This window comes from Littorina saxatilis, linkage group LG4 (genome assembly GCF_037325665.1).
Source record: "Littorina saxatilis isolate snail1 linkage group LG4, US_GU_Lsax_2.0, whole genome shotgun sequence".
Taxonomy (NCBI): Eukaryota; Metazoa; Mollusca; class Gastropoda; order Littorinimorpha; family Littorinidae; genus Littorina; species Littorina saxatilis.
Genome location: NC_090248.1, coordinates 16,415,427 through 16,430,474, shown reverse-complemented (window position 1 = coordinate 16,430,474; position 15,048 = coordinate 16,415,427). Strand labels below are relative to the sequence as shown.

At 44.3% G+C, this 15,048-nt stretch overlaps 2 protein-coding genes across 3 annotated transcripts in view; one reads left to right on the top strand and one right to left on the bottom strand.

The window, feature by feature from the left end:
* LOC138964089 (ankyrin repeat domain-containing protein 26-like) overlaps positions 1-15,048 on the bottom strand; it is a 609,546-nt gene that overhangs the window by 85,091 nt on the left and 509,407 nt on the right. The window lies entirely within an intron of this gene.
* Positions 3,281-14,842, top strand: LOC138964096 (uncharacterized). The gene is made up of 3 exons (XM_070335986.1): positions 3,281-3,851; positions 5,509-5,792; positions 10,228-14,842. Exons 2-3 carry the CDS (start codon positions 5,510-5,512, stop codon positions 10,263-10,265), a joined length of 321 nt encoding a protein of 106 aa, XP_070192087.1. The 5' UTR covers positions 3,281-3,851; position 5,509; the 3' UTR covers positions 10,266-14,842.

Sequence of the window (15,048 nt, the reverse complement as noted above, 5' to 3'; positions counted from 1 at the left end):
TTAAGCAAATAAATGTTAGTAATAACAAAATGATTAAATAAAAATTAAATGGGAAAACCATTACATAAAATAAAAATATTTTTATTAAACTTTTAAATGCATTTTTTTTTAACCGAAACTGTCTTAAGATAAACTGAAAAATAACGGATTGAAAGTTTTTATGCAATTTTTTTTCTAAAAAAAATATAAAAAGTTTTTGAAGAAGAATAACTATTTATAACCAACATTTAAAAGTAAATATTTTTTAATAACATAAAATATAATAAATTATTTCATGAAGTAAATGCATAAACCCACGGTATAAAATTAGGAAAAACAAAAATTGCAATCACCTTTTCATTGAATCCATGCGTGCTAAACACTGCGTGGTGAAGTCGTTTCGAATGCGACAATCTGCGTAAAAGTTGGCGAAAAGTAACGCGCGCGAAGCGAAGGTGTCACGAGGCCGTACGCATCCCCGCATGAAAAACGCAGAAATAACGCATGCGTCACGCAGAATCATGCTGGCTGTTTGGGACACATATCAGGATGCAAGTCTCAAATCACAGACTCGTGCCAAGCGGGGTGAAAGTGAAGGAAGGCGAACTAGAGTCTCAGCAAAGATACCTATTCCAAAGGGAGCTGACTGGCAGAAGTTCCTCAAGGAGTCTGACAACAAGGATGAGCTGTTCCAGTTCCTCAGTGAGCAACTAGAGCGACATACCACTGATGCAAGATATCATCTCCTGACTACGAAGGTTGACCTTGTGCTCACTAACTGCCACCAAGAAGAAGCTGACACACGGATGATGCTTCACCTCTGCCATGCTGCTGAGCAGGGACACACCGTAGGCCTACCTCAGGACAGTGGACACAGATGATGTGGTGGTTCTTGCCATCCATCACTTTGATCAGCTGAAACTGTCAGAGCTGTGGATTGGATTTGGGTCAGGAAAGACATTCAGAGACATTCCAGTACATTACATTGCTCAACAGCTGGGACCTCAACGCTGCCAGGCACTTCCCTTCTTTCAATCCTACACAGGATGTGATGTAACATCGGCCATGTTCGGAATTGGTTAAAATACAGCATGGAATGCATGGGCCACTTTTCCTGAGGTCACTGACACCTTCATCGCCATCACCCAGGACCCAACCAGCCTCACACTCGACTCACTGCACATGCAGCGTCTGGAGCGTTTCACTGTGCTGATGTACAGCAAAAACTGTAGATCAACGTCTGTCAACGAAGCAAGAAAGCTGATGTTTACTGTTGGTCTCAAACCTCTGGAATCCATCCCACCAACCCAGCATGCGTTGTTCCAGCACACAAAGCGAGCATTGCTCATCGCAGCTTTCATCTGGAAACAGTCTCTGTCCAAAACCTCCAACATCCCAAACCCAAGTGAATGGGGATGGGAATGGAATGAGATTATTATATGAAGTCTTATATCGCGCGCGTATCTCCAGACTCGGACTCAAGGCGCAGGGATCTATTTATGCCGTGTGAGATGGAATTTTTTACACAATACATCACGCATTCACATCGACCAGCAGATCGCAGCCATTTCGGCGCATATCCTACTTTTCACGGCCTATTATTCCAAGTCACACGGGTGTTTTGGTGGACATTTTTTATCTATGCCTATACAATTTTGCCAGGAAAGACCCTTTTGTCAATCGTGGGATCTTTAACGTGCACACCCCAATGTAGTGTACACGAAGGGACCTCGGTTTTTCGTCTCATCCGAAAGACTAGCACTTGAACCCACCACCTAGGTTAGGAAAGGGGGGAGAAAATTGCTAACGCCCTGACCCAGGGTCGAACTCGCAACCTCTCGCTTCCGAGCGCAAGTGCGTTACCACTCGGCCACCCAGTCCGGATAACCAAGGCATGGGTGCCATACTGGACAAGTCTGCCTGACGCCAGCACAGGGTGCTCACTGTTGCTCCACTGTGGCTGGTTGGTTGCTTGCAAAGGAAACTGCAAGTGTCATCGCGCTGGTCTTCGCTGTGGTCCACTGTGCAAGTGTGAAGGAGGCTGCGCAAACAGTGCCAGTGACTAAGTCCAGAACTTACGACCAGTCGACCATATCTATAACATCGACAATTCTGAGCACCATAATTCGTGTTTAACTAAATAGTTAGTCGTGAGTTCAAGAACTTGAACCGTGAGCTCACAGGGCTCACGCAAGGGTGTACAACCCAATTTCATCTTTTGAAGTTAATAAATTCCAAAGTTATCGTCTTTGTTAACTGAAATGACCTTGAAAAATGACCTGTAACCCTGAAAATAGCGGTGAAACACCAGAGATCTCATATTTGGATTCCTTGCACTAGAAAACATGGGATAGCAGACATTTGACAAGGTTCCAGTAATAATGGGAGCTGCTATATGACATTTACTGCTTCCGTCGGCGGCCATATTGAATTTTGCGCAAACAGGCAACAAAACGTAAGGTTGAATTTGTTTGCGATGGTTTTTGAAAACCTTATGACCATACCTAACTCCATGCCAAATTTCAAAAACTCTTCACCAAGTGCACGATTGTTCTAGATATGACAGAATTCCCACCGCGCTATAACTCGGATACACTCGCTATGCTTGGGCATGCCAGCAGAGAGTTCTCCCTAAGACGTCGCTATGCACAAAACACATGATAGGGCTGTGTTCGGACTCAGTGCCAACAGCTGTTCGGTGACAATTTGTCAAACTCGCTAAAGGAGGCCAAAGAGCTCGACAGATATGCACAGAGTACAGGTGCGAATGTGGATAGACGGGGGTTCAACTTAACCGTGGAAACACAATGGTCGAAAGCCTTTTTTAGGCATGAGACAGCCGCAGTGGCAGAACAGATCTCGGAGTCAGAAGAGACAGTTTGGGGGAAAGAACAGTCTGAGAGCGCAGTTCCCCAGGAGAAACTAAATGACGATGCTGTCACGGGAGCATCTCGTTACTCCCCCGTATCGTTACTCGCCCGGCTCGTTACTCCCCCGGCTTGTTACTGTAACCCTAACCCTAACCCTAAGGGGGAGTAACGAGCCGGGGGAGTAATGAGCTGATCCCGCTGTCACTTCTCAGGTGAGAGAGCTATCTGTATGTCTATCCTCTTTGCTCACAGATAGATGGAGACCTCTCTCTTTCAAGGTGGTAGAATAAAGCAGTTCTTGGATGTCTGGAAATCATTAACCTCAGATCCTGAAATCATTCAAACCGTGTCTGGTGTTTACCTTGAGTTTAATAAATCTAGATCTAGTTCATAAAAAAAACCTTTGTTGAATAAACAGGAAGTGAAAGTAATTGATTCAGAGATTCAAAAGCTGAGTGCAAAAGGAGTGATAGAGCAGTGCGAATTTGAACCGGGGCAGTTTGTTTCACCTGTTTTTACACGGCCAAAGAAAGATCGATGGCACACACAGGATGATTCTTAACCTAAAGTGTTTGAACAGAGACATAACTTACCATCATTTTAAGATGGAAACGCTACAAGCTGCTGCGTTGAAATTGGTGACGCAAGACTGTTTCATGGCTTCCATAGACCTGAAGTATACATACTATTCTGTACCAATCTTTGAAGGCCACAAAAAGTCTTGTGGGCAACAAGGACATTTATGGGAAATCGGAATTCCTCTGCTGTAACCTCATGAATATTAATGACTAGCACATGGACCAATCACTGGGCAATGCCTTCCAGCTAGCTTAGTCACTCTCTTCTTTGTCTACCTACAGACAACATCATTTTTGCTCTGTCTCTACTTTTGACTTATTCTTCGTCTTTTTCCTAACTTCTCTTCTTTATACTTCCTTCTCGCTCTCTTGTGTCTTCTATTCTTCTACTTGATCCCGTGTCTTCGCTTCAACGATCATTAAGGTACTGTTATTCATTCTATTTTTCTTCGTTGTTGATCTTATTTTGCCGTGATGCCAGGAAAGCACGCCGTGATTGTCGGCCATTCTATTAGCGGGCGGCTACGAACCGCGGTTTACGCGGGTCGAACAGACCCTCGGTTTTTCCCCCGATTTGAAACTTGCGGGAAAGGTCGATTCAGTAAAGTTTTTGTGTCGCGGGGGAAAGACTTTGGACACTTTAGAAACGAAAAGAAGACATACCAGCCGATTCAGTAAAGTTTTTGTGTCGCGGGGGAAAGACTTTGGACACTTTAGAAACGAAAAGAAGAATACCAGCCCTTTCGGTACGGAAACCCCCCAGTTATTCCTGATCATAGGCGATAACGATATTTCCTTCGACACTGACCCGAACGGGTTGCACGGGTTAGCCGGTCGGATTCTTGCAGTTGCGTCTGTGATAGCAGCTCGAACCGGGGCTCACGTCATCATTTCTAAACTTTTACCTCGGCAACGTGCCCCTTCATGTGTAATAAAACGAATGAATGAAGCCACTCGGGAAGAAAAACACGCCAGTTTGCACCAGTTTTATAAATGCACCAGTTTTATAAATCAGTTCGCGGTACCTTGTTGGCTGGCGCTAAAAAGCCCCCGCGGGTGTGAGTTTTGCCATGCCGCGCCCTACATTTTCGAAATTCCAACATGTCGGCTGTTTTCGGAATGACGTCATGATCGGCTCCCTCCGTGGAATGTGCTATTTTTGTTTCGGTCCGCATGAATGATGTCCCTCTATCCGTACTGACTAGCATACTATTGCTTCCTTCAGGGACCTATATAGGTCTATGCTTCCTTTGATTGCCGAGCACGGGTTCTATGCCACCGTGCACTTTCTATTGATTGCCAAGCACTGGCTCTATGCCACCTTGCACTTTGTTATTGCCAAGCACTGGTTCTATGCCACGGTGCATTTTCTGTTATTGCCAAGCACTGGCCCATGCCACCTTGCACTTTATGTTATTGCCAAGCACTGGCACTATGCCACCGTGCACTTTATATTGATTGCCAAGCACTGGTTTTATGCCACGGTGCACTTGATGTTATTGCCAAGCACTGGCCCATGCCACCGTGCACTTTATGTTTTTGCCAAGCACTGGTACGTTCTATGCCAGCGTGCACTTTCTATTGATTGCCAAGCACTGGCTCTATGCCACCTTGCACTTTATTGCCAAGCACTGGTTCTATGCCACGGTGCATTTTCTGTTATTGCCAAGCACTGGCTCATGCCTCCGTGCACTCTATGTTGATTTCAAGCTCTGGCCCTATGCCACCTTGCACTTTATGTTGATTGCCAAGCACTGGCACAATGCCACCTTGCACTTTATGTTGATTGCCAAGCACTGGCACTATGCCACCGTGCACTTTATGTTGATTGCCAAGCACTGGCTCTACGCCACTGTGCACTTTCTGTTATTGCCAAGCATGCCCCAGTGCACTTATGTTCCAAACTTCACTTGTCCTTCAGCCTAATTGGGCTGACTGGGCCACTACAGTGGGTTGAGGATTTGCCTTCGTAAACGATAGATCCATATTCTTCCTTCTCCTGACATGTCTCCGTGCCAATGAATTCACACCCTCCATACAGAACACTAGTTCGGCTGCCCGTTTGTATTCCTGGTTTGCAGCATGCCTCCTAAATGCAGAGCTGCCGCTGGTGTTGCCTCGGCTACGGCCAAACTGAGGAGACCAACCCGGGGACCCATCAGGGCTCAAGCACAACCAGTTGATGTCGCCCCCCTGAGAGCCAGGCAACAACCAGCTGCACCCCAAGTAGCAGCTCCTGACCCGGCGCTTGTCCAAGCCGTCACACAGGCCGTCCTCCAGGCGTTGGTGGCCCAGGAATCTGCCGCTGAGCTCCCCGAGGACCCTGTGATGAACGTGATCGACAACGCCGTCACCAATATTACAGGTACCACCCCTCCCGTAACCCCCGGTCAGTCCCACTTTATATCGTCTTCCAGCCCAGTTACTGCCACTATTTCGGGAAAACTAAAAGACCAAATTTGGCGGGGTCAATTTATTGACCTACATGACCTACTGGAAGATCCCGCTAATGAACCCCCTCTCTTTGCGTTTGACCCGACTTCCCCAACTGGCCTTTATCTACAGAAGCGCCCCAAAACGAAGCCCCAAATGGACCCAACCACACGGACCCTGGCTTGGAACCGTTTTTCTGCCATCATCACTGCGAGACGGCCTGAGCTAGCTCCTGGGCTAGCTCACCACATGGAGGTCGTGGTCAGGATGGCAGGGAAGCGGGGCGACTGGCGTTTTTATGACGCCCAGTTTCGTCGTCTGATCGAGCGAGGGGAAGCCATTTGGGGTACCACTCACTTGGAACTTTATATGAATGCCACGATGGCACCCCACCCAACCTCCCTTGGGCTTACAAACTCCCTCCCTCGTACTTCCCAACAAGTCCCCATCCCCAGTGTAGCGGAATGTGGGGAAGAAAGATTTAGAAAAGTAGAAGTACTTTCAAACTCCCACACTTGAGTTTTATTGCTAAAAAAACTCAACAACAAACGCAATTCTTTATCAGCTGCGTTCGATACGATCGATCACTCTGTTCTGCTCTCTCGTCTCGAATCTGTTTTTGGCATTCACTCTACCGCTCTTCACTGGTTTAGTTCATATCTACAGGGCCGTAGTCAGTATGTGTCTGTCAATAATCTCTCATCTCCTCCATCTCCTCTCTGTTTCGGCGTTCCCCAGGGATCAGTTCTAGGCCCAGTTTTATTTGTACTATACACCACTCCTCTCTCTGCCGTCATCAAGCAACACGCAGTCAATCACTACCTCTTTGCAGACGACACACAACTCCAACAAGCATGCAAGCCTACAGAAATCCAAGCGGTGACGCACACTCTCCAAAACTGCACTTCAGATATTAAATCATGGATGACAAACAATATGCTCAAGTTAAATGATGACAAGACTGAATTTCTTCTTTTCTCTGGAGCTTCCTGTTCGACCACTTCCCTTCCAGCCTCCATCACAGTAGGTTCTAGTGACATTTCTCTCTCTGATAGTGCTAGGAATCTTGGGTTCATCATGGACTCCCACCTCTCAATGAAACAACACATCAAAAAAGTCTGTCAGACATGTTACTTTGAGATCAGAAGAATAGGTTCCATAAGAAAATTTCTCACTGTTGATGCCACTAAAACTCTCGTTACATCCTGCATTCTGTCCAGATTAGATTACTGCAACTCCCTTCTCATAGGCTGCCCTGACTCCACTCTCCAACCCTTGCAAAAAGTACAACACTCTGCTGCACGTCTCATTTTCAGAGCACAGCATCGACAACCCTGCACTCCTCTCATGAAAGAACTTCACTGGCTTCCTGTATCTGAACGTATTAGGTATAAAGCTGCCTGCTTCTGCTACAATATCATCTCTGAATCGGCACCTGCCTATCTTTCTGAACTGGTCTCTCTCTACACTCCCTCTCGCACCCTTCGTTCTTCTGATGATGCTCGACTTCTCTGTCAAGGTCGCTTTAAACGCAAGGCTCATGGCTTCCGCACGTTTTCGTATTATGGACCTCAGTTATGGAATTCACTCCCCTTTCAATTACGTCACTCTCCATCCATTTCATCTTTTAAGTCCAATTTGAAAACTCACTTGTTCCAACAACACTACGGATAGTTCCTTAGTATAGAGTCTGGGGATGTGAGATGTGCATGATGTGTTGTTTGAATCTGACAGTGATTGTATGATTTTTGTATACATGTATTGTTGTCCCGCGCTTTGAACTTTTGATAAGGCGCTTTATAAATGCCCGTTATTATTATTATTATTATATAGGTGGATTCTACGAAGTATAAATTTCTGTTTATTTTTCTCCTTCTTTGTTGTCTTTAGAAACCAGATAGACTTTGCATGTTTTTACAAAAAGAAAAGTCTTTCCGATGGATGAATGGTGTATCAAAAAAAGAAAAAATTCGAAAAGTTAGGAAAGTTAGTTCATCGCGCACGATTCATATCACACGAGTTCGAGAGACACAGAACGAGCACGTCTGTTTTTTTCCTTAGTGTTACTTAAATTAGTTCTGAAGAACTGGTTCGCCTGACGGTCTGAAGATGACGAAAAGGTCTATCCCAGTTGAAACCATGCTTGCTCGTGACTCGTTGGTTTTCCCCATCCAGTTCATGTTCTTTGAAGTGTTCGGTAAATATACTCTGCCTCGATGTCCTTGGACATCTTCACCCGGAACCCGGAACGTCCTTCGACGTAAGTTATTCTGCTATTAATGTGACACGCGTCGCATGCTGTTTCTTGACCAGCGAATTAAGACGTTCGTCAGCCTGCCCGTGCGCCTGTCCTCGTGTCTCAACCCAGAATGCTAGATCGCCGTTGACCTCCTCCTGATAATTGGCTGCGCTATACGTGACGCGAGAGACTTTTCACACGTCACTAAAGAAGACCCTCACGCGCCGTCTCCTTCTGGTCTCGGTACCTTCATGCGCCGTCTCCTTCCGGTCTCGGTTAAATCGGATAAATATTATTGACTAAACATGACTAAACACTGCAAACCACTGCAATACACAAACTTATTTTCTGAATCGCGTTCCGCGACACCCAGCAGGGCATGTTTTTCCTTCCACAAGTCAGGTGAATGCTCAGCAGGCACGCGATGTTCTTATCAACATCAGTGTTTTAATGCTGGGTGCAGAGCATTTCACCCAATCACCCACTGCCCCAAACCAGTGACCCACCCCTTTTCAATCCTGCCTCGGTTTTTGAACAACCGCGGTAGCGGCAATCGCTCCCAGGAGTTTCACTTTGGATCACAGCCCCAGCAATCCTTTCAGCCCCGTTTCTCTCACCCAGCCCAAAATACATAAAAACTAGTCACATTTTGAATGTTTTAAAGGCACCATCCGTCTGGTTGTAATACTAGTCACATTATTTTTTGAATGTTTTAAAGGCACCATTTGTCTGGTTGTACATGTAATACTAGTCACATTTTGAATGTTTTAAAGGCACCATCTATCTGGTGTCAACCATCAGATTCTGATCACAGACTGTCGGTGTGTCCAAGCCCCATCACTTTATCAGAATTACGCAAGAAGTCCGCGCTGACATGTTCATGTGGACATTGTTTCTGAAAGATTTCAATGGCAAATCTCTTGTTCTTCCTGGCAGATTCCTGACCTCGGATTCACTTAACCTGTTCACAGATGGATTTGGTTCACTAGGTTATGGAGCAGTCTTTGGCTCAGTGGTTGTCTGGGACATGGAACGACCTGTGGCGCTCCCAGTCAATCACCCTGCTTGAGCTGTACCCCATCGTGCTGGCAGTGGAACTGTGGGGAGAGTCCCTTGCTAACAAATGTTTGTCTTTTTACACAGATAATCTGGCCTTGGCGGATATTCTCAACAAATAGACCTCCAAGGATAGACTTATAATGACACAACCCAGTGCAGGTACCTCTGCTGCCCTGCTTGAACCCCTAACCTCCACGTTAAGCCTACTCCTCAAATGGCTTAACTCCTCAAATCGTCACTTGCCCCACCCACTCAGACGCCATACCGTCGAGCCTGCACCTTATTTTTAGAGTTTGCTGACAAGCATTGCCTAGCAAAAGCACCTCCCATTCCAGTAGGCACCATTCATTTCCTTTCTCACGAATAAGTCATACAAGCCAGCTACACTCTCCTCATATGTGTCTGCCCTTGGATACATACATATGTATGCCGTCCCTGATCCAACGTCCTCCCTCAGCCTACTTGCAATTGCGCAATCCAGGAAGCAGCCCTCTTTTTGCATGGCTTCTGGCAGACCAGTCCTCCGTAAGGAATTCGAAACAGTGCTCAAACGAGCTTTGGTCTTTTGTCAGGTTGACCCCTCTCACTACCATAGTCATAGCTTTCGTATAGGTGCAGCAACTGCAGCAGCCGAGCGAGGCTTGTCCGATGCCCAGCTCGGAAGATGGAAATCGGATGCCTTCAAAACATACATACGGTCCTCATGGCGTTCGTCCGCACTCTAGTTCCAACCCCGCCTTGTCGAGAGTTCAGTTATGCTAGGAAGGGCAGTGTGCACTCTGTAACCACTCCTGAGTGTTATTATGTTAATTGCATTGTCCGGTGTGTCTCTCAGTGGTGCAACAGCTAGGAAGGGCAGAGTGTGCTCTGTAACCTGTCCCATGTTATTATGGTTACTGCCCTGTCATGCATGTCTGTTTAGATTTACCTCCTGCAGAGACTTTTTCAGCTCTCCTCCAATAATTTCTTGTCTTTTTTCAGCTCCTTGGCAAAGGCAGACAGTATTATGACTCCCGTACAATTTATGTGTCCATTTTACTGCCGGGAATCTCTGTTTGAATTTGTGCAGGATGTTCTCCTGTCTCGGTATCCACAACAACAACATAGTCTTTACCAACCACGAGGAGGAGGGCCGCTACCAGAACACTGCTCAAATCTACTCATATGATTACACGTCTGTGTCTCCATCCGTTGGATTTCCCCCTAATCAGTGTTGTTGCATAGGCCACTATTTCTCTTACTTCCTAATTTTGGCGCTGCGCAGCCAATTGCCTGGCAATTGTCAGCGTTATGGCGGAACAGCCCCAAAAGCTTTATGGACTCTCTAGATTTTATAATGAAATTCAATTGTTGGATTCCATGAGAATCCCCAACTAAATTAATTAACAGGTTGGGCAATTAACTATCTATTCTTGAAAAACATAGGTAAGGTAAAATAATTACAGAATTTAATAAAATAATTGTCACTTCGGTGGCCTACTGCAGCAACACTATACATTGACTCTGTTGTTTATTGCTTGTATGTTAATTGTGTGATCTGCCTTGTCTCCACTGATTTCACATAAAAAGTCTTGTGGGCAACAAGGACATTTATGGGAAATCGGAATTCCTCTGCTGTAACCTCATGAATATTAATGAGTAGCACATGGACCAATCGCTGGGCAATGCCTTCCAGCCAGCTTAGCGTGGATGCTTTCCCCTTGACCGCGTTCGGTCACTCTCTTCTTTGTCTACCTACAGCTATAGACAACATCATTTTTGCTCTGTCTCTACTTTTGACTTATTCTTCGTCTTTTCCCTCCCACCCATCCCTATGTTTACCAGTTATCCCCTTTGTTACATATTGCAATGCAAATTTAGATTCTTATCCTTGTTATGGTGTCATTATATTGCAAGCTATTATTGTTGTCACCTTGCTGAATATATTCGTAAATGTGCTTGTACTTGTAGTTCCTGTCACTGGAATGAGTTAGCCTCTAACGATTGGTTGTCCATGCCATAATTCTGTCCATGGTTTATTACATTACATGCCCTTATTGGCTCCTATTCACTTTTGATTCCGACAATTTTTTTTTTTCTGCATGCTGCCAGGGTGTGCTGGCACCACCGTTTGAGCTTCGGTGCAGTACCATTATTGATTGGTCTGGAACCGAAACTTAGGCTATAGTCCACAGTTGCACCAGGTCCCAGACTACTTCCCTTTCGCCCTGAGCGGTTTTTGGGCTGAGCAGCCGGCGACTGTGGCATCTGGCATAAACATATCTAAATAATATCAAACTAACGTTTCAATTGTCAACGTTATGGCGGAACAGCCCCAAAAGCTTTATGGACTCTCTAGATTTTATAATGAAATTCAATTGTTGGATTCCATGAGAATCCCCAACTAAATTAATTAACAGGTTGGGCAATTAACTATCTATTCTTGAAAAACATAGGTAAGGTAAAATAATTACAGAATTTAATAAAATAATTGTCACTTCGGTGGCCTACTGCAGCAACACTATACATTGACTCTGTTGTTTATTGCTTGTATGTTAATTGTGTGAACTGTGTCTCATCTGCCTTGTCTCCACTGATTTCACATAAAAAGTTTTTGAGGTTTGAATGGGATGGTAAGATGTGGCAGTTTAATTGCATGCCAAATGGTCTCGCACTTGCTCCACGCAAATTTACAAAATTGTTGAAGCCTGTGTTTGCTACGTTGAGAGAGAAAGGTTATCTGTCCACCGTTTTTCTGGATGATTCTCTGTTACTTGCTGAGACAAGACTAGCATGTGTGCAAAATGTGATTGATACAGTGCAACTATTGCGAACAGTTGGTTTCATTGTTCACCCAGGAAAGTCAGTGCTTGAGCCCAGCCATTGTGTTCAGTATCTTGGTGTAATCATAGATTCAAAGCAGATGATTACCACTCCCTTACACCTGCATGATAGGAGTGCAGACCTGCTTTCGTGTTGTAAGACTGCAATGTCCAAACCCTCAATGACAATACGATACTTAGCCAAAGTCATAGGGAAAATTGTAGCAGCATTCCCTGCAGTGAAATATGGGCCTCTATACTACAGACAGCTTGAAAAGGAGAAAAAAGCAGTGCTTGCGCAAGCAGTAAAGGGGATTTTGATTGTTGCATGAGTCTGTCTTTTTCTGCTAAGTGGTGGATAGATAATGTGTCGGCTTCTTACAACAACATACACCAGTCTGCACCAGATATAACTCTTTCTTCTGTGGAGAAAAGCTACTACAGGAATATTTTTGTCTTTTCTCCATATGCAATTTTCTTCTTAAAGTATATAGAGTGAAGAAGAAGAGAAGGCGTAGAGAGCAGAATATATTATCTAAGTTAGTATTGAAACTGTGTGGAATTAAGATTCACACTCTAAAATCATATTTGTTCTTTCTCTTAGTAAATGGTTTGGAAATAGGTTTGGATCCAGTCCTTTCTCATTGTTCTCTTGCGGTAGAATTTAATTGGCTCTGACACGATTTTAACCCCTAGGTCACTTCTCCTGTCACTCGATCACCCCCTACACCTTTGTTTGTGCGCGAGGGCAGTCAGGGAAAGCATTGTTTTGCTACATCCACCTCTCACCTCTCTCCTCCCCAACCCCCTTTTCCTGTCTGACCTGATTCTTTACTTCTATGTTGCTGTGCTTTTGTTAATAATACTTGTTACACACAGACGAACACACATACATAGACACATAGACACACTCTCTCTCTCTCTCTTTTCTTTTCTGTAGCTTTTATATCATTCTTTCTTTTACCCATGTATTCGATATAAATATATATGTATTCTGTATTCATTTGTTTAGTAGAATGTAGATTTTATGTTTATCATCTACATATGAGAAGCCTGTTGAATATACACTGTGTTTGATTGTGGTTAACTTGTAACTGCATATGTTTTTTGGTGTGACATGACTATTTTGCGAGGTGGTTCTTGTATAGAATATAGTCAATTTTGTTTGTTTGTTTGTTTATTTGTTGCTTAACGTCCAGCCGACTACGCAGAGCCATATCAGGACGAGGAAGGGGGGGATGAAGGGGGCCACTTGTCAAGCGATTCCTGTTTACAAATGCACTAACCCATTACTTGTGTCCCAGCAGGCTTTAGTAAAACTAAATTAATACCTATACTGGAAGATTACCAGTTTCCAGTATGTTAAAATAGGCTTAACCTATCTACTGCTGGACTTACATCAGAACACTAACAGATTAAACTATACATGAATCGCGAGACAAGCGGCAAGAGAAGAGATTTTTGGAAAAAATACAGGTGAATGAGCAAGAAGGCAGAAAAAAGAAAAGAATTCATGAAGAAAAAGAGAGCATGACAGGAAAGAGGAACCAAAAATCTACCTAACAGCAAACTAGAAAGCTCCTGCGGTTCCAAAAACAGGAGGGGCCTTTAATTTCATAACCGCAGTGCCCCACCGCGGGAAATATAGTCAATGTTTGTAAAGATTTTAGTCAAGCAGTATGTAAGAAATGTTTAGTCCTTTGTACTGGAAACTTGCATTCTCCCAGTAAGGTCATATATTGTACTACGTTGCAAGCCCCTGGAGCAATTTTTTTGATTAGTGCTTTTGTGAACAAGAAACACTTAACAAGTGGCTCTATCCCATCTCCCCCCTTTCCCCTATCCCATCTCCCCCCTTTCCCTCGTCGCGATATAACCTTCGTGGTTGAAAACGACGTTAAACACCAAATAAAGAAAGAAAGTCAGAGGTTTTGCACTTTGTTCACAGTGTTGATAACCATGAGTGTTTGGTATCAAATGATGCGTCGTAGAATTTCCATTTTATTGATGTATTTCTTAATAGCGTTTTTGATGTAGTTTTCTTAGTGCAGGAGTTTTTGTGTATTTTTGAGGGCTTTTAACTGTAGCTTCTATGGAGGCTGACAAGCAGCCTCGAAACTCTCCCCCCTCCCTCCCCATTTTGTTCTGTGGTCCCAGAGCGACGTTTTCATTGGTTCTTTAGCGGTGATGTCAGGGACAGTCACGAAAGGTATATAAGCTGTTAGTTTTTGAGGTTCGGCGGGAGTCTGAGCAACCAACCTGACTTTGTGTCTAAAAGGTATACCGGACTTCCCACTTAGAGTTACAGCATTGCTTCTTTGGGAATGGTTGTGGGAGGATCCCAACCTGAGTACTGAGAAGTATTTGTTGTCATCTCTAAATTGTCCTCCCGGGTCTCAGCAACCAACCTGACTTTGTGTCTAAAAGGTATACCGGACTCCGCCCTGTGGACTGAACTAACAGGGTTAACAAAAAACGTTCCGCAGTCCCAGGTTACCACACGGCCAGTAAAGTGGCGTCGCTTTACTCTTTTACTTTATTTTACTCAGGCCCCGAACCCCTGCCCAAATTTTCAGCCATTTTAGGACATAGGATATTTTTTTCAGTAGCGTATTTTTGCTAAGGGTACCTACGGGTCATGCCCAAATTTTCAGCCATTTTAGGACAGGATATTGTTTTCAGTAGCGTATTTTTGCTAAGGGTACCTATACGGGTCATGCCCAAATTTTCAGCCATTTTAGGACTTAGAATATATTTTTAAGTAGTAGGAAAATTACAGGAATAGAGTGAACCAATGTACAGATATACTTTCTGAAAAGAACCTACGCCTTGTATTGAGTTGTTTTCATGATTTGTTTTGATTCAATACAATTTTGAACTTCACCCGCCTCTTCTTGAGTTTATATTCTGTGTGTCTGTTTGTCCTGTCGTGTGATTGCCATCCTGACAAATGACCTTCAAACACGTATAACATCTAAGACACAGACAGTTAGAGTTAATGTGAAGCTAAGACCGCTCGGCTTTACACTTCTGATGCTAGTCTTACAGGCTGGGGCTGTGCACTTGGAGACACACAGTTCGGTGGTTTA

Bases quoted from the DNA above. Each gene is read 5' to 3' on its own strand.
- LOC138964096 (XM_070335986.1), top strand. From the start codon at position 5,510: ATGCCTCCTAAATGCAGAGCTGCCGCTGGTGTTGCCTCGGCTACGGCC. The intron at 5,793-10,227 runs GTACCACCCCTC...GAATTTGTGCAG, and splicing joins CGCCGTCACCAATATTACAG to GATGTTCTCCTGTCTCGGTA.